The sequence below is a fragment of the Micropterus salmoides genome, unplaced genomic scaffold (assembly GCF_014851395.1).
Source record: "Micropterus salmoides isolate LMB-PRFRI ecotype aquatic unplaced genomic scaffold, ASM1485139v1 Ms_hic_scaffold_14, whole genome shotgun sequence".
Classification (NCBI taxonomy): Eukaryota; Metazoa; Chordata; class Actinopteri; order Centrarchiformes; family Centrarchidae; genus Micropterus; species Micropterus salmoides.
The window spans coordinates 4545709-4568974 of NW_024040485.1; the positions used below are offsets into that span (position 1 = coordinate 4545709).

General features: G+C 39.6%; 1 protein-coding gene across 1 annotated transcript in view; it reads left to right on the forward strand.

Moving 5' to 3' along the window:
- Positions 1 to 23266, forward strand: part of LOC119901698 (receptor-type tyrosine-protein phosphatase N2-like) — a 232331-nt gene that overhangs the window by 135844 nt on the left and 73221 nt on the right. Inside the window, exon 12 of the mRNA XM_038717285.1 lies at positions 3577 to 3641. Coding sequence (XP_038573213.1) covers positions 3577 to 3641 — 65 coding nt within the window. The remainder of the gene's footprint in view (positions 1 to 3576; positions 3642 to 23266) is intronic.

Sequence of the window (23266 nt, forward strand, 5' to 3'; positions counted from 1 at the left end):
GAACCATGAAAGCATGTTGCTCTTCTGACCACAACCCAACGGTTTTACCTGTAATGACTGAAGACAAACACCTGAGTCGACAGACGCTGAAGAGGTTGGAGAACCCAAACAAGAAGCAACCGACGTCACCATAAGACATGTGTAACACTGAACCAGAAGTCAATTCAGATGCTCCTCACTGAACAGAGGAAGAGGCGACGCTGACATACCAATTCTGCCACTTCAGCTTCTATTTCTCAGTGAAGGGAGCTGAGCCTGGAGTTGCTACCTGCTGACAGCATTATTAAGACATGTCAGCCTACTTGGCTATTGCCGACAAGGTGTTCATACGTCTCTGTCTGGGACATGGACGCCGACCAGTCAGCCAATTCTCTATTGGAAACAATAACACTTCACTGTGGTTTTATTACAGTATACTTTACTGTTTGTAACCTAGATTAGTATTAATACTTACACTCATATAACACACTAACCACACAGTAAACATGCACATCCTTAATGTCTGCCTCTCAAATGTTGTTATTCGAGAGATGTAGGGCCAGCAGAGTATTTCATTGCCTATATGTGAATGATGTGGCTTTGTGCATTGTAAAGATCTACTCCGAGTTTTAGGTCAAGGTCTGTGGTTACACAGCACTTGGCGACACTGGCGAATTGTGCTCTGACAGAAGACTGATTATAAATGCTGTTGGTGAATTTGGAGGACTATGGCAGAGTCAAGGCTCACAATTTGCATATCCTTCATCTGCCTGGTGTGTCAACAAAGGAGACTCACTCTCTGTCTCCACACCGGTGTATTCAGATGCAAAGTAAAGTGAATGTAATTATGTATCCTTTCTTTTTTTTTCATAACACTTTGTTCTGGCTTTAATATGTGCTCTGCCGTGAATTTCAATTGTAGCTCTCCATTTGTATCCCTTTAAGATGATGAAGAAAGAGAGCTCTGTGCAGGGTTTAATTCTATTTGTGTGGAAATTTGTTGTAATGTTTGCCTGGCGGCAGGCCAGGTGAAAAATTCATATTTCATAAAGTGAAGATATGCTACAGTAATAGCTCATTTGGTTCTGGAACGGCAGAATTTATTGTCGAGCCCTGCGGAGGTGTGTGGCCTAATTCAGCAAATGTCTGGGAAGTGCTCAAATTATAACCCCATTGACATCACCACCTTCACCATCTGTTTTCTAAAATCCAGATTTCAGCGTAGGCTAGGCACTGCCCTTAGTTTAAAGGATAGTTGTAAGTTGAATTTAAAACGAAAGAAACAGCAAATTTGCCGATAGAAGACAATGTGAGTGAAAAAATATTCCTCAATGAACTTTCATCAAAGCTTCATAAGACTCCATATCCCACTCAACAGCCAATGTGGCTCTCACCAATTGTACAAACTTATTTTTACGTCCTGCCTGCTCACCGCTTCACAAGCTGGAGATAATGTCTGAAAATGTGATTGATACCAGATTGTTTTTATCTGGTAGGAGCTCAGATGATGAAGCTGCTTTTGCCACCTGTCCACTGCAATTCAATTGTCAATGGAGCCTATGCACTCACTCGAGCTTAATGCATAGGAAAAGCTCACTTGCTGGTAGCTTTGTTTAGCACGTAATGTTTTCCACGGTCACCTTACCTGTCAGCACGCCGCTTTACGCAAAGTAAAGCTGAGGCTGATGAGAATGTCATTATTTTTGCAGGTAGTTGGCCAGACACCAAAATGGGGGATGGGGGCTGAGAGTCAACTGTTAATGTAGACTACCAAGCCGTCATACCTTCCTGCCCTCCAAAGCAATGGACCCCAGTCAAGAGCCACTCACACAAACAGATTTGTACTTAAGGGGCTTATAGAAGTCATTTAGGAGAACTTTCACCAATTTCTTGTATTTTGAATTTTCTATTAGGTGCAAACACAATTTAGGAGTGGTCCAGACATGTTGTAGGAGTCATGTTCAGTTAGTCTGTTGTTATCCCAAGCTAGGTTTTTCACTAATGGATTTTATATTTCAATACTTTGAAGCAATTTTGAGTTTGAAAGTCCTATATAAATTACACTTCATAATTATGTTGACATTATCCTGTTTGACTGCAGTTCAAATTAAAATATAATTCAAAATGTATTCATATAGCCTAACTATATCATCCATTTAAATTGGTTATTGAGGCTTTACACTAAATACAATATCAATATGAACATCTCAAACTACAAAACAGCTTATATGATGCACTAATTGAAGGGTAATTTGTCTCTGTAGATAATAAGGTCAGCTAGAAGTGTAATCTTTTGGATGCCTCCGTGCGTCAGACCCTTGGAAGAGAGTGACAGCGTGGTGATATATTGGCAGAGACAGATGAATGGTTTGTTGTTGTGGTTTAGATTACCATGGGCTGTGCTTCGGCAAATGTGAAACTTATTAGAGCTGCAACTCCGCAAATAGACACACCGATTCAGCCCTTTTCCTTAATTCCACTGCCGACTCTGTTAAAAATGATAGTTTTTTTCTTTATGGCTGTCCGAAAGCAGGAGTTCAATCTCCAAACTTGTAAAGTAATTCTTTTTACTCTTTGATGTCATTTTCATGAAGGAACACTTCCTGAAATATGGGGCAGGACGCATAGCCTTGTATGGTATTATTGGGGCAGTAATTATGCTAATTTACAATTCTCATGAACGCACAGAAGGCATTCATCATGTTTACGCAGGTAATTTACAGTTATCTGAAGTTAGTAATGTTTTGCGGAATGAGCCCACCTTACGAAAAATCTGAGAATATTAAGATAACAGTACGATGATTGTTGTGCTGATCTTGTGCCCACAATCATTAGGATAAAGACACACCAGCGGTGGGTACTTCAGACTTACATAACGTTAACATGGTGTCTCAGAGTGTTATGTTGCAAGTGTAGAATGAAGACAGTGATGTAGTTTCTGATTATGTTCTGTTATTTTTTGGAATAAAAAGCATCCTTGAAGGACATGGAAAAAACACATTATTAATAACATGATCATGTCGCTCTAATATAAAAAATGTCAAAACTGCCGTGATACGTTTCTTATCCTAATCACGGTAGAAATGTTTTATATTCAGGATGAACAGTTTCACTGGTTAAACCAAATTGCCTTTCCGAGGCGTTTGGATCAATGAGGTTCTGGTTCTCCTGTATATACGTTGTGTGTTTAAAGCTCAGGAGGAAGCATTGATTTTCTGTGAGTCAGTCGAGCGCAGACTTTAAAAGCTGGTTTGGCAGAATGCGTACCATTGATTAATAGTAGCGTCTGTACACACATGGATGCATACTGCACATTATTTAGGACACCAGGGATTAATCAAAGTGTATCCAGTTTAATCTGAATGGAGAGTAAGAGTACTGTAATGTAGATTGCTGTTGTCTTCTGTTATTATTATCAGCTAATTTTAATTAGTTTGTCTATTGTAGTCTGTGTATATTATTGCTTTTTTGTGCACAACAACAGGCTGGAAAAATGTTGTCCATATCGTTTTCTGTAAAAGCTTAAAAAATAAATATGTTTGACATTCTTCAGATTATTGATGATTGTTTCCCCGCTCCATTCTTTTCTTACTGTAGTTCAGCAGAAAGTGGCTGTGGAGAAGGAAGCCAAGCTCAGCATCCTGGAGGCCGGGGTCGCTGATGTGAGTACATCATTTTACACTTATCACTTTTCTTTTCATTTTACCCTACACTAAAGGGCCAAAAGTATGTGGACAACACCAATTATGGCCATTAATCTACTGCTACTGTATACTGTACCACCTCTACTCTACCTGACTGCAGGGATTTACTCCCATTCAAACACAAGAGCATTAGTGAGGTCCAACACTGATGCTGGGGGATATGATAGGCTCACAGTCTGCGTTCCAGTTCATCCCAAAGGTGACTCTGTGCAGGCCAGTCAAGCTCTTCCACTCCAAACTGGGAAAACAATTTCTCCATAGAACTGGCTTTGAGCAGATAATCTTGAAGCAGGAAAGGGGTTTCTCCAAATTGCCAAATTTGTTTTAAATATTAGAAATTTTTAATTTCTAATATTTGTCTTAAGTATCATTGAATGCAGGGGCATATCCCTTCATTTGAATCATGGAACCTCGATGAAACCATGACAGATAGCCACAGAAACAAAAGAATGTGGACAGTGTACAAAAATGAAGTCTAGCATGGAAAAAAAAATTTTTAATGGTGTTTAACAAGGAAAAAACTTCAGATATCCCTATTCAGATAATGCATTTCTCTTTTATGTTAAAATCTCAGTTCTTTTTCAAAGAAGCTGAACTATGCTAAGGTAGAGCAGTAATTTTTTTCTGGGAAGACATGTTGTTGAAAATCAAATGTTTTGACTTTCTGAAGAAATAAATTCCGTTTACTTTCCTTCAGATTTTAAATCAATGAATAACAAAGTCACAAAATAAGTAAGCAGCACCTTAAGAAAAAGATCTAAACAACATTTCTGATGTTTGGCCCCCAATCCATCCCTGCCACCTCTCTCTTTCTCTCTTAGCCTCTCTTGGTCTTGGTTTTCAACTTTTAGCATTGCTATTCTCCACCATCTCTGCACGAAATAGACTGCTGAGTGTCTGCACTCGCCTATTGATTCAAGAGTTAGTCTGCACCGATGACGGCACGCCATTCACCATGCTTATCAAAGTGGCAGCAGTGAGAGAGAAATGGTTGGGGCGGGGGGTAAGGAGAATGAGGGAGAGAGAAATTTGGCGGGTGGAGGAAAAAGGGTGGAATACAGGGTCTCTCAGGGTGATCAATACCTAACTGCAAACAGGAGCCAATTACGGCCAATCGAACCTCAGTTGTAAGAGAGAGAGAGAGAGGGAGAGCAGCAGAGAAAAACCCTCCATCACAAGCTGCCAGATAGAGGAATAGCAAAAAGCTGGTGGTGAGTCACAACCTACAACAAAACATCCATCATCTCCCCATGCAGTGTTTATTATACTTTTATCATACACTGTAAAATAAGAATATTAGCATACTACATCATTGCTGACAGCTTAAAAATAGAAAAAAAGAAGTTTGTTTCTCAAGAGTGCAGAGGAGACGATTTGTTTTCTCGTGGACATCCAAGCTAGATTCTGTAAGGAAATTTTGAACAGGCCTGCAGGTTTGAGTGTTGGGTTTATTTGGCAGGCGGAGAAATGAATTCTCATTTTCTCACTGATGCCTGCGTATATTTGGAACAAAGATAACATGAAAGTTTATTGATCCCTGTGGGGAAATTAAGTTGTTGCAGCAGCAAAGGTAACAGGGGAACATAGCATGCAATAAAACCAATAAAGACAAAACAGTCAAACCGTAAAATAGAACATAAATTATCACCAGCTTGTATAAGTTGATGCATCTGACAATCCGGCACGTCAAGTGCAATTGATGTGTTGGAATGATATGGAAAAAGTATGTCTATTTAAGCAGGAATAAACACAGTTTAAAAGTATTTTTTTGCATCTGCAGAAAGGTTTATTTCTTTGTGTCTTTTGTGGTTTGTTTGTGGACACTTATTTTTAAGAACCCAAAGATTACAGTTCTGTATTTGCCTTGATTTAAATTACTGGGCAATAAGTGTCAACCACTTACTTTTTAAAATCTTACATGTGCAGTTGTATTCATTAACCTCCTGGAGGGGTCCTTGTGGAACAAAGAAAGAAAGAGAAACAGACATCATAGTGGCCTAAGATGTTAGAGAGGCCATCTCTGCTGGGCGTTGCAGGCATACACACTGATGTCAAGGAACTGACACCGTTTATAGCAAATAGTTGTGCAGTTAGGATTTGGTGAGAAAGGCTATGCTGTTTAAGGAAGCTCCCAAAGAATCTGAGCAGTAACAAGGATTCTCCTGGGAGAGCAGATCCCTCCTTAATAGACGCATACATGAAGATTGCATCTTAGTAATGTCAACACTAGCAAAAGCTTAGCACATACTGTAAGTCTGAGGTCAGGGTGGGGGAGGGAGCTGTGGCAGCACATGGCAATGACATGAGTACATCAGCAGATCTGCAGTATAGTGAGGAGTGTCCTGCTATAAAGACAAGGTAGCTTGCCCCACAGTCTTTAGGATATTTACATTTATTTAGAAGAACAAATTTGAAGAATGACGCAAGAAACATCCTTTAAAGTACAGTAGCAGGTGTAAATGTACAGTTGGCTGTCCTTAAAAGGCCTGCTGACATTTTGATGGCATCACTTGGCATCACCATAATTTTATGTTATATATTTGCATTTATTTAAAAATATTTCATCAGGTGTAGGGTTTTGTTTTCACTTTGAGCTCAGAAATTGAAAACTGTTTATAGGCATCATTACCATGTGATGCGGATAAGGCTGAGAAACCAGGCAGCATTAAAGAGTCTTACAGGTTCAGTCCCCGCAGCAGCCAAAGCGCCGTCCTTCACCAGCCTTCAGGTCCTGCCCAATTGTCTCCGAGTGAATCAGCACATACCCTGCTGCTCATTCGTCGTGGGTCATTCATGATTCGTGACCACACTTACAAATTCCTCATGTATCCTGTTTCTGAGAAATTGAGGCAGCAATTTGTCTTTTCTCATTGATGCTTTTTTTGGTCTTTGGAATTCAGGAAAGCAAATGCATTGAAGCTTCAGTAAGCATGTTGATGTGATGTGTTTAGTGGAAATTTTCTAAATCTACGTGCAGTCAATTTACAAAATAAATGAAACCCGTGAATAAATCTGGGTTGCGAAATACACTGAGAGCGGGAAATATAGGTTTATTAGCAAGATGTCTGAAAACAATTCAAATACTCCAAACTTCTCAGAGAGACACTCACATAGTTTATACTATTGAAATATCTGCTATATTACAAGAGTAGCTGAAAAAGTATATTTGACATCACCTGCTGACACTGAAAATGTGTAAGTTAATAATAGAAGAATTCATTGCAGTGTATTGAATGTCATTACATTACGACAACAGTGTACCTATAAAGTAGCCACTGAGCATATATTCCATAAACGTTGCAGGCTGTTTCTGGCCCAGCAGTGCTTTTGTTGGATCAGGAGATAAACATGTTTTTTTTTGGTGGGGGGGGGATTGATTGCTCACACAGTGACTACTCAGTGGCTCTGATAGATTACAAGCCTTCATTAAAATCTCAAACATCCTCATTTAAGTCCTTTATAAATGTTCATACGACACACTGCTGCTTGCGAAATGACTTCAGGCCCTCTCTATTTTCCTCCGGTGGCTTCACGACTGAACACGGCCTCATCGAGGCCACGGAGAACTCAGCACTGTTGTTTCCACACTGAGACTTGCGTCCAATTAAGAAAATGTGTGTGTGTGTTGGGGAGGGAGGAAGAGATAAGGTTGCCGTAGCAGCAACCAGATTATAATTGTCCTGGAGTGGCACTAATCCCCCTCCACCCCGTCCAGCTCGTTTTGCTCACCACAAATCAAGGCGCTTCCAATCTGTCTGAAAGAGCGATTTCACAAATAGAGGTAGGCAGGGAGGAGGGAAGGAGCTAATGAAACAAAAAACAAAACCAAAACAACAGTAGATTGTCCTTTGCATCACCACGCAACACACTCTTTAGAACACTCACATTTACACAAACACAGACTAGCTTGTTGCTTCAGATTGATTGAAGTATTAAAAATTACAGCAACTGATTTCACTGATTTGAGCTGGAGTGGTGTGAATCATCAGTGAAATCAGCTGTTGCAGTTTTTGGCTGGTTGGACTGCAGACTTTTAGATTCTTGAGCCTTAAAGGGCAACCCTGTCTTAACTTGAGAAACGTTAAAACAGGGTTAGAGATTAGAAAGTCATCACAGAGTGTTAAGTGTTACAAACTAGGCTGTTGAGTTTGAAAGATGTGGGTGTTTACCAGACAGGGAGCAGTTTCAGCTGAACTGTGGACTAAAAGTCTGAATATCTCAGTTTCCGCTGCAACTGGCCATTCTGTTTTTTAATCTCTCTTGTAAATCCTCCATCATTATGGAAGTGCAATGCCAAACTGTTGGAATATTATTTTACGTTCCATTTACATTACACCTGCAGTACTCCTGCATTAACGTGTTAATTAAAAAAACACGTTAATGCAGGTGTACATGTGGAACTTCATTATTATACATATTCTTCTACATATTATACTCAATTTTAATTTTATATATTGTACGTTTATTGTTGTGAACCAAGACACCAAAGCAAATTCCTTGTATATTTAAACCTACTTTACAATAAAGCTGATTCCGAATGCAGTCACTACACTACACAGCATGCTTATCAAAGTGACAGCAGTGAGAAAGAAATTTGGAGGGTGGAGGAAAAAGGGTGGAATGGAGGGTCAAATTATTTAGAAACATATCTGCTGAAAAAGTAGATATGTCATCAAATTTTCTGCTGTCTGTCAAAAAGCTATAGTACTAGTCCAAGCTTCTCTATTGGCACTACTAGCCTCTTAGCAAGGCTTCTGAAAAGTAGCTCCCATATGCCGTTGACTGTCTCCATCTTAGGGAGGGGGTTGAAGTGGATGGTCTGGCATACATAGTTCATGCACTGTCTCCTAAGAGTCTGGCAATAGACCTATTTTGTCGTTCAGGTATGAGGAGATATCAGTTGTATTGGGGCACTCTGTAAGCTTAGAAACCCTTACTGATGCCAGAACAATATAAGCATGAAGTGTCTTGAACGGCTTGATTCTGCCTGTAATGCTCAGACTAGAGCCTGCATGCATTATGAGTTTGAGCAGAAATGTAACCAGTTCGATAATCTTAAATAAAATGGATTTTTCTGCACAAAAGTGTACTAGTAAAGGGCAGGAGGCAGGGAAGAGTTCGATATCTGACACTAAAATATGGTGGATGCTTCAGTTGCCCAATCCCAACCGTAGTATATAAAATATAAAGTAGATGCCTGTAAAATAAAACGGTTTTACTTGTTTAAACATAACTGTTAGTTAATCTTTTCCTGCAACAAACAGATAAAAACGGTCTGTCCAATATGTGCTCATGTTGGTTTATGTCACATTGTCCACTGCATGGTGGAGGAATGTAATCTCCACATAATCCATATCCACAACAGATAATCTGGATTTCACAATATTGCAGGGGATGATGTCGAATAGAACCTCCACTGAGCCCCAATGAATGGCTTTCATGATGATTTCGCAGAGAATATATTCCTGTCTGGTTCCTGTGGTTAGAGGAGAGCAGAGTGATAGCATCGCTCGTAATGACACAGTATTGTTGTTTGCTGCCTGCCCAGGTGCCTGAAAACAGAGCTGGATTTGAAAGAGAATATTCATGAAGCAGACAGACAGACAGACACACACACACACACACACTGGATCAAGGTTGTCTGTTCACCATGATGCCCTGTTCTACCTGTAATTTTCATCACAAAGAGGAAAATAAATCATAGGCGATCAGAACAATGCCGTTTGTGTGAGCTCGTATACATACATGCATACAGTATTAATCTGCATGTACAACTGAGTGGGTATACGTCTGCTTGTGTGTGTTTGTGTGCATACACCCGTGTATTCAGCTGCATCTCCTGCCATGGATATTCAAATGGATCCATGTGAAAAATTGAATTGAGAGCCTATTGAAGTGCTGGCTCTTCTTTCTCTCTGGCTGAGACACGGCGCCCAAATGGCCTTTGATATGGTAATGACAGCTCACTGCGGGGGCCCTAAGGGCCAGATGCATGCTAGGATATATCCCAGGTGTCAGACATAGTCTGTGGTCTACCTGGTTGCACAAGACAGTTTGCTTAATAGAAATCAACAGGGTTAATTACCTCTGCCACGGACGTCAATGTATTTATTATTATCATGTTTTTGGTCCTGTTCAAATAGGCTATCTAGCAGATTTCAGTGACATTTTTGTTAAAGTTAGGCTATGGACCAAGCAAAAAGTAATTTATATTTTGTTTATTTTATTTTTTGCTTTGTTATATTTTATATCTGTTGTTAAAATGACAGATATAGAGGATTGTGAAGGCTTGTTAGTACTATAAGCTTTCTAGTTATAGCAGTATAACAGTTTGTTGAGCCAATATTGACCTTTCATTAGACGGTATTGAACACTGACTCCTGGTTCCACCCTGACTGTAGCTGCAGATAAACTAATTTTCTCTCTCAATCAATCAATCAAGTTTTTATAATTAAGTATTTCATTTAAGCTAGCACTGCAGTGATATACACTTGATAGTACAAGGGTCCTAGGTTTTTCTGTCAATAGTTTAGTTTAGTTTAGAGAACAGAAATATGATAGGTGTGACAGGAGAGGTGAAGAAGCTATAGGCTTATACAGTGGCCCTTACATCACTGAATAGTAGCCTTGCTGGAGAGTTTCAGGCTATGAGGAGACTTTCCCACCATGATCACTGTTTTCACCAGTGAAACCTTTGTGAAAACACTGGTATACTTTAAATATATTGAATATCTGCACAAAGTAATGGCTGTCAACTAGTGCTTAATATTTGTTTCTAAAGACACTGAGGTCACCAAGTCTTTTCCCTGTTATACATATGTGGCTATGGCCTACCCTACAACACTTGTTGCTTCAGTAGCCTGCGAGTGACGTCATAGATGCTACATTCATGTTTTTCTAGTCTTTGATGTCCCGCCCAAATCCATCTGGGTAGTTGCAGAGAAGAGGCTGCTAGCGGCTGACAGTCTGCACAACAATGGTCCTGTTGGTTTGTTAGAAATTAAGAGCAAAATGAATGTTGATGTAACGTATTTGAACTGCTGCACATACTGTGTGTTTTCCTTGTTATCCAAGTTTGTCACTACAGATTAGCATATCTGTGTTCAGCCAACACTGCCCCATACCTGGTCTGGATTGTTCTCTGTGCTGTACTTATAGGCAACACACATTGTTCTCCGAGCTACACTTTAGCAGACTGGCAGGCTGCTTACAGGGGCTGTGGACACCCACTGGGCTTTCTGGCAAACAGCATGGCACTACAGACAGCTGGCATACAAGGCTCACACCCCCTCTCCTGTTTTCCCGAGGCGCTAAATGGGCTGTTAGGTACAGTTGAGGTCATCCAGAAAAAAAAGGTAGGAAAGCCTAGAATTTTAAAGCACCTCGACAGTCTGGATCTCTTTTTCTCTCAGACAAAATGCACTCCCGAGAGGCTCTGCCCACTACAAGGTGCTGCTGTGTGGAAGGACAACAGCATGAAACCTGGTTTTATGCAACTGTAGGCTCAGTCTAACGTCCTGAATACTGTGCTGTAATTTAGACTGGACGATACTGCAACGCTGTTGTCTGTACACATCATTGCACAAATGGCCTGATACTCTGCAATGGCCTGTCTCATTAACTATGTCTCACGCTTGATTTACCAGTGGCATCTTGGTATGATAATAGGTGGCGATGTTGTCCAATCACTCGTTAACATAAACAATATTGGCAAATGAAGAAAAAGATTAGAGTGTGTCTGTGTGTGTGTGTGTGTGTGTGTGTGTGTGTTTTTTTATTAAGAGACAAAAACACAAACAATAATAATCCCAAATCAAACCTACACAGCCTCATATCAACAGAAACACACCAGTGTTATGCATGTTATTTGACACAATTACCATAAAACTTCAATTAAAAGCTTAGTCCCAATTAGATGCTTGTCCTTTTCACTGGCCTGGTGTGGCTACACATTCTGACACATAAACGCAGGTCTCAATTATATGTCTGGTCTGGTTTTAATAGAAGTTCTCTGGATGGATTAAACCTCTTAAAGCTGCTTGAGCTAGTTCAAAGCTGCTTAGATTACACACACAAATATAAATGTTTAACCCTTTGTCAATATGGACATGCTGCACATCGTAAAATTTTACAGAACCAATTCTGATTTACTGGTATGGTAAACGAGAGATGAAAAAGCCACATTTTTATACAAGTAATATTCATACCGATTGAAATTTACAATTTGAAAGATGCCTATTAGCCATCTTTGCTGAGCAAGAGTTTTGTGCAAAGGGAATTAAAGGCCTGTCCCATGTAGAAGCCCGTCCCAAATATAGGCAGGGTAAGTTCAGTGACTGAAGCAAAAAAGATCCCGGGCCATTAATTGAAGTTTTACGGTACTCATAAATTACTTCTCTGTTCTACTAACTCAACAGCAGAATTTATTCGTACATTATTTGTTACACTATGTTACTTTACTTATCCAGCTTGGTTAAAGATGTCCTCTGACAACTCTAACACCTCCACATCTACAGTACATGTTGCATCTTCTGTATTTAAGACATGCAAAAATTTAAAAATAAGACATTATGATTTAACCCTGTTGTAACTTCATGTAGTACTCCAGTACTCAGAACATACTCAACTGATTGCTGAATGCAGATTTACCAGTGGCTAGCTTTAGCAAGTCAGAAGGAGACACAGCATAAAAACACTGACTGAATTCTTGACGATGGAAACAGCAGCTTGACAAAAAAAAATCTGACCTCAAGACCCAGTTAATAGCTTGTTTTTAGAGCACTTTAGATTGATAATCAGATTTCAGATTGAAATTGCGTTTAAGTTTGAATGTTTTACTCTAAACTAAAATATAATATAGCTTCAAAAAGAGTTAGTAACAAGCTGACATAGAATATATGTGATACCGCCAAATACAGTGGAATAAAAGGATTTTTCTAACGTCATAGCTACTAAAGGAATAATTTAAGGGGGGAGAGAGAGAGAGAGAGACTTTGCCTTCCCCAAATCCCTTCTCCTCCTGGAGATAGGAACAGCGGTACCACACACCGCGTGGCATCTGCAGCTAAAGGTTTTCGTTAGCTGGGAGGCTGGCTGGTCGTCTGTGAAGCCTACTGGACACTGACAGGCAGGCTCAGAGACGCTGTTAGCCAGGCACAGCACTCCCCAGGTGGGCACAGAGAGGACTGTCACGGCCTGGAGGCTCTGCCATAATTACTCGCTCCCACCACGGCAACCATTACAAGCTACCCAGAATGTTACTCCCTCCCTCCATGGGGTTAGCAGAATGCATAAGAGGCCTGGCTGATGTACACTGCAGACCGGCAGCTGACGGAACTAATGTGCGATGGTGGACTGATCTGTTTGTACAGCTGTGTTGTGGGTGTGTGTGCAGGCGGCGTGCCTGCAAGAATGCAAATTGCATGCATGCACATAATTACATACATACATACTTGAGTCACTGAGCCTTCATGAGCATTTACAGAATTACACACAAACCTGAAGAGGAATATACACACTCCATAAATCAACTGAAATAATTAGTCAATAAATCAATTTGTCAATCAACATTTTGATGATTAATTCATTGTATAAGTCATTTATCAAGCTAAAAATCCAATAATTGACTTGTTCCAACCTCCATAATGTAACGATTCACTGCCTTTCTATATTCATCATAAATTGAATAGGCTATCTTTGAATTTTGGACTGTTGGTTTGAAAAAACATTGGATTTGGAGACATTAAACAGAGGTGATTAGTTAACTTTCTGCAGCCTTAATTGACTGTTTAGTTTAATTAAGAAATCAAGGGTGACATTTAATTCCAAGGCTTATTTCTATGTTATTGTAAAGACAGCAAAGACGTTGGAATCCATCTAGATTTGTAAATCTACTATATGACTGTGTTTGTGTCTGATGTTCTTCCTCCGTTCTTATTAGCTTCCAGCTTGTTTCAAACAAAGCTAGGAAACTAGGAAACATCTGTAGAACTATCCGATGAAAATAAATCAACTGCAGTAAACAGGAGGTCGCGATCACAAGCTGCAACATAACTGCCAAAACTGTCCTAGTTTGGACTAAAGACTTTGCCTTGTTCAAATATGAATACATAGAGCATATAGAGATAGTATTCGTGTAGTTAAGAGCATGAGGGAAATATCTGATAAAACTGAGCTAAGCTAAATTAATCATATATTAGCAAGTTAACGTGTGTTAATTCACTCGGCTAGCCAGTTCAGTTAGCAATGTTACACTTTACACTGTGCAGTTAGGCGTAAATATTTAGTAATAACTCATATAAGACATAGTTTGTGGGATGCAGCCTCTTTTAATTTAGTCATGTGTACATCTCTACTTTGTAAACACGTGAACTTAAGAACAGCTTGTGCAACCAGTGTTGAAGAAATAACAACAATAAAATCAAATATCAAAAAATAGAAATAAATAACAACTTACATAGAAATTACAACTAGGCTGGTTAGCGTAAAAAAAATATTTTTTTCTATGCAAAGGTAACTGTCAGCAACAGCAGGTCTGGTGGGCTTGATTTCCCCAAATCTACAAAAGGAATATTTGAGATCATCAGGTGCTCTGAGTAAATAGTATGCACAGCACTGAGTATAGTTGCAAGGCTGTGTCCTTCAAGTAACCATCTGAACCATACCTTCATGGACGCTTACACACACACATAGTCAGGCAAGATTTCAAAAAACTGACACCAACTCACAAAAGCACAAATGCATTCTCACAGAAGTTTCGTCTTTGTTCAGTGGCAACAGATGAATGCCAAACAGAGTGAGAGTGTTCCTCCACCTCATCACTGATGGCCTTGCATTCCATTGTACCAACGAACACCACGGCTTAGCCACAGTACCTCAGATGCAGCCATACTCACTCACTGAATGGAAATCCACTTTTCTATGAAACACTGACATACTCTTGGTATCTAGGTTATGTTATTTTCTGTTCTGCCTAAAAAGGCACAACAATTGTATCTCTTCAGTTTGCTAGCATGTACCATCTGTGTAGTAGTAGGCCTCACTACAGAAGGAACAAGATAGCCTCCACTTTCTCCCCCAAAAACATAAAATCAAAAGTGTTAAAATTTTGTTAAATATAAACTCTTCAATACAGACTTAATTCTCTGAGATATGGAGTTGGAAATCACAAAATGACGCTTTTGGTGATTAACTGCTGTCCACTGACATTATAATTTTTGTTGGCTTTGCAGATTGGGCAGCAGGCCAAGTGATTACAAATATTTAAATGTACGTTTGAGGCATTAAGCAGATGCTGTTTATCCAGAGAGACTGCCGGTGACCACAACAGCTCAATAAAGCATCAATGTGATGATGAAGGTAATAAAATATCTCCATTGCTGGAATGATGTATGACAGGTAAAGACTATGGGGTAAAAGGAATAAAAAAAACAACAGTCTAAAACTCAAACTAAATGCAGCAACTTCTTTGGCGCAAAGGACACAGCATACTGGGATGTGGCTACATTTACACTCAAATCATTCAGCTGATGCTCTAGTTTGAACTGAACAGTAGAAAAAGTGTAATTTCCCATATAGCAGTATTTGAAGCGATTTAAACTAGACTGTTTGGCTTGTCACCTTTGCCATATATCACTACATGTATACAGAGGCTTTTGTTGTCTGCAACAGGTACAACGAGCAATTTTACTGTTCAAAACTTGTGCCACAGCCACTGTATATTGAAAGATTATGTGTTACAGTGAAAAAGGAATTAGGAATAGTTCTGATTTGTGATACTTAATCACAACAACACATAATTGGATTCTTAACAGAAATTATGCGGTCATGTTCCTGTATAATGTATAATTATTGTGTGAAAATAACATGAATAACCCATATTATACCATGGTCTAGGGTGAATACTCGATTCAGATCGGCCATTAATCTCTTAAAAAAGAAAATAAAACATATGAAAATTCAATGAATGGTCCTAATTTTTTGTGACTAGTTGGATAATGATCCATAATCAGGAATTAATGGATGGCCGAGAAGCCAGGATTGGTCAGGTCTGTAATTTTTCCTTATAATGGACACCTTGTCTGGCATTATCCCATACTTACCTCACACTCTTTAATACATTTGTATCATAAATACCATTTCATTTTGTATAATATAGTGAAAATTCAAAAAATCAGCTTCAAAGTCATGGATCATAATTATGATTTTTCTATCCCACAGATACAATGTAGAAAGGTATAAATTCCAAAGTTTGACTAAATAATCCTAACTCAAGGACCACGAAATAGTTTTCACAGTGACTTTCGACCGTGTCATAGGGTTTTCATCTAGGGATGGAATTTGTTCGGTTTTCATGGATCTGTTGACATGTCAGCTCAGTAACTGTTCATCCATATCACACCAGGGCTTACAAGTTAAGCACAAAAGTATTTTACTGACCTTGAAAACAGGAATTTAACATTATAATCCAACCTAAGGTCCCATTTTTAGATTTTTTTATTACATGTCACGTAGATTTCATCAACAGATGGAATTTGCTGCGTTGTTATAGAGATGGATCAGGTTGAACACTCCCGAGAAAGCTAGTTAGTGGATGTTGACTTTGGGATTGTGTTGTCATATTACTATTCCCAATTTCAAGAATAAACTTTAACGCTTAACTGTACTTTTTTTGAAAAGGAAACACTTTATATATTAGCATTTTAAACTTTCAACACATACTGGGTAACTATTTAATTTTTATGTTAACATTTTCTCATTTATTTGCTGTGAAGTTCTGCAACATGTTTTAAACATGATACACAAACTTCGTCAAAATTAGATGTTTATTGCTTTGATTAGTGATCAACAATACCACATTGATTGATGAGATAATTATTACAGTTTAGAGTTAAATTTCCTCTGTGTTTTTGTTGCCTCACATTTACAGTCACAGCAGCAAACCCGACTCATTTGTGCAGTTGTTACTCACCATTTGGTTGTTTTGTGTGCATTTATCGGACTATTTAATTCTTATTACTGTTGTTTGTCTTCTTCCTGTTGGCTAATGTAGCTGTTCTCAATCACAGCATGTGCTGTGTGGTGAGCAATTAGCACAAATTAATCCCCCCTTTGTCATATCACTGCTTAGCTCCTGTGTTTCTGTGCTGATCACAAACAGTAGGGAATACATTTCTATGCTGATGATGACGGAGTCACCCACCAGGAAGTAGAGGGGGAAGGCAACACAACCCTCAACAATACCTTGCAACTGTTGACCTGTTAGCTTTGTGAGACGTCAGAAGTAAATCAGAGCATCGGAAAATATAGTTTCCTGAAACGTATTAGAGTAGGAAAGAACCCACATGGATTGACTTTAAAATTCTAGACATACTGTAATTGATGTAAAGTAGCACTTTACCGCAAAAGTTATTGAAAGAAAGCACAGGGTATGAATCACCTTAAATCAAGCCTTATTTTTGACATATATATATATATGTATATATATATATATATATACATATATATGTAATTTTTTATATACATATATAAAATTCCCTTGGGTGTTAGATGTAGGATTAAAGTTGAGTGGCACAATTGCATACAAATAGATGGAAAGAAAATTGAGGCAAATATGTGCAAGTTAGAAATGTTAAGCCGAGGCCTTTTGGCTCCACTTTGTAAACATACAGAGACAAAAGGGTTTTGAGATCAGTCTGAGATGTCACTCAAACACACGCTACACACACACACACACACACACACACACAGCAGTTCCAACCCACACAGTAATGTGTACATTACCTACAGCTGACACCTGCAAAGTCAGTAGATTTGCTGATAGTGGAGAATAAACACACACTGTAAATCACTCCAATGGAGAAATGAGTGCAAGTGCAAAAAAAATTTGCTTCCACTTTATCTGAACACACCTTTAATTGTTATCTTTGTCCCCACTGAATAATTGGTAGTCATCCACTTTGTAATGTAGATTACAAAGTGGATAAGATTATGAGAAAATACAGTATACATTATTAACATATTTCTCTTCTTTTATTAAGCTAATTATTAGGAACACATTTAAAACATGCATGTCGAAGTGTCCATGAGAAACTATGAGAAATAACATGCTGCACAGACACTTGTGGAACAGAAACTGACCTAGAGTGGGTACAATTTTAGCTCTCAATCTAATCCTGTTTTAGTTGGTTGTGAATAACACTGGTGAGACTGTTATGTGTCATCTTTTGACTACCATTTTTGCCTTCATTAAGAGTTCAGAGTGAGGCGCGAACGACTGGGAAAAGGAAACTTGAGAATTCTTTTTTTGTGGTTTTCTTAGCCCACTACACCATCACAACACCCTTTAATAGGAAACATTTTTAAAGAAACTTTAATGTACCAGACATTATTGCACTTCAGCCACCACTACTGGTGTTCCAAAGCAGTTTTGCTCCTTTAAAAGTGCTCTCCAGACAAACAACCCGGTGCACAAATAATGTTTTCGATCGAGCAATCTCCCATAGGTCTGACCTTGGCAGCTTTTATCAGGTGATGAATACTTTGAAAAGATTGCATTGTTTTCCAGGCCAGTACCACTGCTTTTTAGCCAGCCCCCAAACACTGCAATCCTCTCTACCTTAAAGCTAAAAGGAAAAATAAAAAAAAGATAATGCCCGATTGTAGATTTCAGCAAATTTATCATTCCATCCTGGTTTGGAAAAAAAATATGAATGTTGATGGAATTTTATCTGTTATCGCTGAAAGGACATCTGAGCCCCCCCCTTAAAATCGCAGGTCCTGAGAGAGTTCGCCTTCACTTTGTAGACCCGAGATGTTTCAGAGGGAGACTAATTAAATTGTCTGTGTTTTGATAATACTTATAAACAGCCAATGTTTAACATGCACCCACCATGAAATGAGAGTGACGCTGAGTGTAATGGATGAATACCTGTCTTCTAGGTGTCTGTCACGAGTGGCTGATTGCCAATCTATTAGAAAATGCCATGATGGAATGTTGATTAGAGCGTTCACTGCATTGAAAATAGAACATGGTGGAGATGCTTCTTGTTTATCAGATACCATGATACCATAAAACGTCGAATGACTAATTTTAACACGTGTGCATCTAGTTTGTGCTACTTTTAAATTAAGACTTGAAGGAAAAAGCATCAATTCTAGCAAGGTGCTGGCTCACAGATGCCAAAGAAATTAAATAATCATCTGACTGACACACAGTGTGTAATGTATAGAGTCCAAAAACAAGTCATTCATAACCAAGAAAAGCCTCCAGCATCACGATTCTACATTTTATAAAGGTGTCCTCAGGTTGAGTGACTGGATGTTTGTCTATGTGTGGCCCTGCGATGGATTGGCGACCTGTCCAGGGTGTACCCCGCCTTTCGCCCGATGTCAGCTGGGATTGGCTCCAGCCCCCCGCAACCCTGTACGCAGGATAAGTGGTTGACGATGACGATGTACTCGGGTTGACTGCGAAGTTGAAAGAATTTACGAGTTGAAAACTTGAGCGAAAATGTGTGATTTTCCTGAGTCGCTATTCATAAAAATGGTGAATCAAGTAATAAAAAGAGTGCTCTCTGGAGGGAGATAAGAGGAAAATAACAGAACTATGGCTCCTAGAAATATTTTGAAATCAGTCAGAATCTGAAACTGTCAGCAAATTCAAACACACTGCAAATACACACTTTTGCTGTGTGCATTGCTAGCTTGCTCAGAGCTGGATGGTTATTGACTGGGCCTTATTTGTAATGGATATAAACTTCAAAAACAATCCTGTTGTCAAGTTTGTGCAAATACCTTTGGCTGTTTGAGTGTTCTCCTAATAAAATAGGCAATCAGTGAAAATCACAAACATCCATCCATCCAGCCCTCTCCAAAAGTGTTTCAGAGAATTTGGCACCACATCCAACTGGTCTCACAGCCGGCCTCACCACGTGTAACCACACCAGCCCAGGACCTCCACATCCAGAACCTTCACCTCCAAGATTGTCCAGCCACCCGGACAGCTCCTGCAACAATCAGTTTACATAACCAGTTGGCTGCCAAATTCGCTTATGGTAGAGAAATGAACATTCAATTCACGGCCAACAACTCTGGTGGACATGCCTTCAGTCAGAATGCCATTTGCACGCTCCCTCAAAACCTGCGACATCTGTGGCATTGTGCTGTGTGATGGAACTGCACATTTTCGAGTGGCCTTTTATTGTGGCCGGCCTAAGGCCTTTTATTGTGGCCAGCCTAAGGCACACCTGTGCAATCCCCATGCTGTCTGATCAGCATCTTGATATGCCACACCTGTGAGGTGGATGGATTATCTCGGCAAAGGAGAAGTGTTCACTAACACAGATTTTTGATAGATTTGTGAGAAATATTTGAGAGAAATAGTCCTTTTGTGTACATAGAGAAAATCTTAGATCTTTGAGTTGTTATATCAAGAGAGATATTCCCACTTTCATACTGATAGTCATTACAGCTGAGGGACAGGTGCGGATTTAGCCCAATATTTCAACACTTCTCATCAGAACTTAATGTTTGTCCCACGCTAAAATATGGGTTCATCAGCATTAACAACCAAATAGTAAACATCTCTGAATATCATCCATTTTTTTGTTGAAGTTCACAACAAATTTGCAGCTCCTACTTCTGTCCTCACCACATACTCAGGTTGTAAATCCTCAGCACCTTGTCCAGACACTTTGCTCCCAGAGAGTGTTGGCCGCCAGCACACGGCGTCTCATTAGCATTGGCCCGGTTTCCTCAGATTAGCCATAATTAAACTGTGAAATTGGAGCCGTTACCTTAAGTCAGGACACGGCGAGGACACCATGAGCTTGGTGACAGCTCCGGGCGGGACGCTGGGGGTGGGGGGGTGGGGCAGTGGGGGCATCCTGGCTCGCTGCCACCGGTCCTCCTCTCTGCTTTCAGTTGGCCAGGTCATGAAATAGGGATTTCCAGTGAGTGGCCTGGTCCAAGTTTCAGCATTGTGTGCCTGTTTTTAACCCTTTTACTGTAGCCAGGGGAAGTCACTGTCTGCTGTTGGCACAGCCTCTGGATTCTAGCTAGTTAATGGGAACACTTTCTGTCCATATTTTTTTACGTCTTATCAGTAACTTTTATTTTCTCTCTTTCTTTTCTCCCTACTCTCAAGCACTAGTAACTCTTGCTTTAAATACTGCTTTAAATTACGTTGACCCTGAGTTTGCCCACATGAGATTAATTATATAAGAGAATATTTAGTTAATATATAATTGGTTCTGTCAAGCTGGAGTATTTGTGATTTCTATTTATCTTGATTGACTTTATTTGATGGAACATAAGATTCGTCCTTAAACCTGTTAACTAAAACACCTGAAAACATCCCAAACAAATTAGGGTTTCATACATCAAGCAATGCTAATGAAGTGCAGGCAATTTTCTCTGGCTTCTCAGAATCAATGGTCTCTCCTTATGGATTCAGTGGTGTTAATGTTGCATTAAGTCAATTGATTGGTTGTTTTTTAATACCTTATTTCATTGTCATGCTTCCCAGTCGTTCTACACATCCCAGTTTACAAGTCACGTCCTGGCTTCATGATGCAATTTCTGTGTAACAAACATATTGCAACATCCAGTACATTTCTGTGTGGCAGAAACCACCTTTTTTCCCCTCAGTATTAGGTTGTTCATAATCTTCCCCTGTGCATTCGCTTTGAACAAATTATACTTCTGAGTTCATGTCCCTTACTTGGTTTTTGATGCATTCTGTTGTTTTTGCTCCAGTCTCCTCCTGGCTGAGGATTGATGTCATTTTGGGTCACTGTTTGTCATCCTTTGTGTTTCTCTTTCTCTCTCTCTGCAATGTGTTGGTCTCAGGTAAACAGTTCACTTGAGAAAATGCAGTAACATTCTAGAGAACAGTGATACTCAACTTACAGCCCAATAGGGTGCCGGGTGGCCCACTGACCATTTTCTAATACAAAATATATTGATTCACACTGGGAATTTTTTGTTTGTTTATACCAATTAGTAAATATCCAGAAATGTCCCTTGGCTTATAATAGAGACGTTGAATAATATCAATCTGTGCAGTACTCAGAAGTTTACATGCACCTGACCCATGCGATACATGGGAGTTTACATGGGAGATGCCCTCAGGCCTTTCTGCCAGAAAACCTTTCTAACATGTGGTTAAAGTTGTGAATCAGTCGTACCTTGGTTAGGTTTAAGAAAAGATCATGGTTTGGGTTTGGTTTGGGTTAAAATAATAAGTCAACATTTGTTCGCAAGTCAAATGCGGCTAGCAGCCTGAAAGATGACAGGTGAGGGGACGTGATAGCAATGTGTTCTCGCTGGAGAGTCCAGGCCAGGTTGCATTGAAATATTGTTATGGATCCAGATTAAATTCTCTTTCGGTCTGCCCACTGAATATGTGGGGTACAGTACACTGTATCTTAACAGGTAACTGTTCATGTCGCTTATTTGGTTTTTGATTCGTTCTGTTGTTCTTGCCTCAGTTGACATTCTGTCAACCTCCAAGGACCTGGGGGGGACTGGATCATGGCAAAAATATATTATACAGGTTTTCAGTTCAGGTTTTTATTATTATTATTTGAATTTCAGTTTCATTTAGTTTATTAAGAGTGACTTGATGGGTCCTAGTGAGAGTGTAAGGACAGCAGTGAGGCCATATTTTTTAGTGTTTCAGCCGAGGAAGACCAGTGAGTTTGAAGCAGCGCTCCTGCACGCCAGAACCTGGCGGCCATGTTTAGTCAGGAGGCCATCCCGATGGAGTTGTGCATTTGAGGGACGTGTGGGATGCAGTGGGAGGTGAGGGGAAAGTATGGGGGATTCGGGCCCAGGGGGTCGTTGTCATGACAATGACATGGGTCTGGACCGATGGGGTGCAGCTAATGATGAATAATTATGCAAGGTTTTTTTAATATTGTTTTTCTTTTTCCCCCTCCTCCTGTTGTGAAAATTGTGACCTCGCCCCTGATTTCCTGGTGTTTAGAAAACAAGAAATGACTTTGATGAATGGAGTCTAAATGGTGTTGCAGAGAATCCTGTTCACTGTGGAAACAACACTCCCCTCAGGCAGGGTCGCTGCCATTTTGTAATATGTGCTCTCCGGGTCATATGTATTTAATATTCCACGGCTGGCTGTTTGCAGCCTTGCCAAGTGCAGCTAATGGCACTGTGCTAGCTTGTGCACGGTGCATTACTGCCAGTGCCAAGCTCTGCTGATGAATTTAAGCACACACTATAGCAGGGAGGTTGCAGTTAACAAGCATTAAGCCAAAGAAGAAGCCCACATTCGGAACATAATCAATCAGCTAATGAAGGTGATCTAAACCTGAAGGCTAAACTTTTTGTTGGGTGTTTGAATTGACGTAAGAGAACGCATGTATGACTACGGGAGTGTCCGAGAGAAAACAAGCAATGCACCTGCTGTCTGAATTTTTAAATAGCATTTACATCTTTGGAATAATTGATTGTTGTCCATGTATGTGTGTGGCTGTGTTTTGTTGCCTTCTCTAATCTGTCTACAACTAAAACTAGGACGTTTTGATACCACTAATTTCTAGAAGGGGTCTTTGAATCATTTG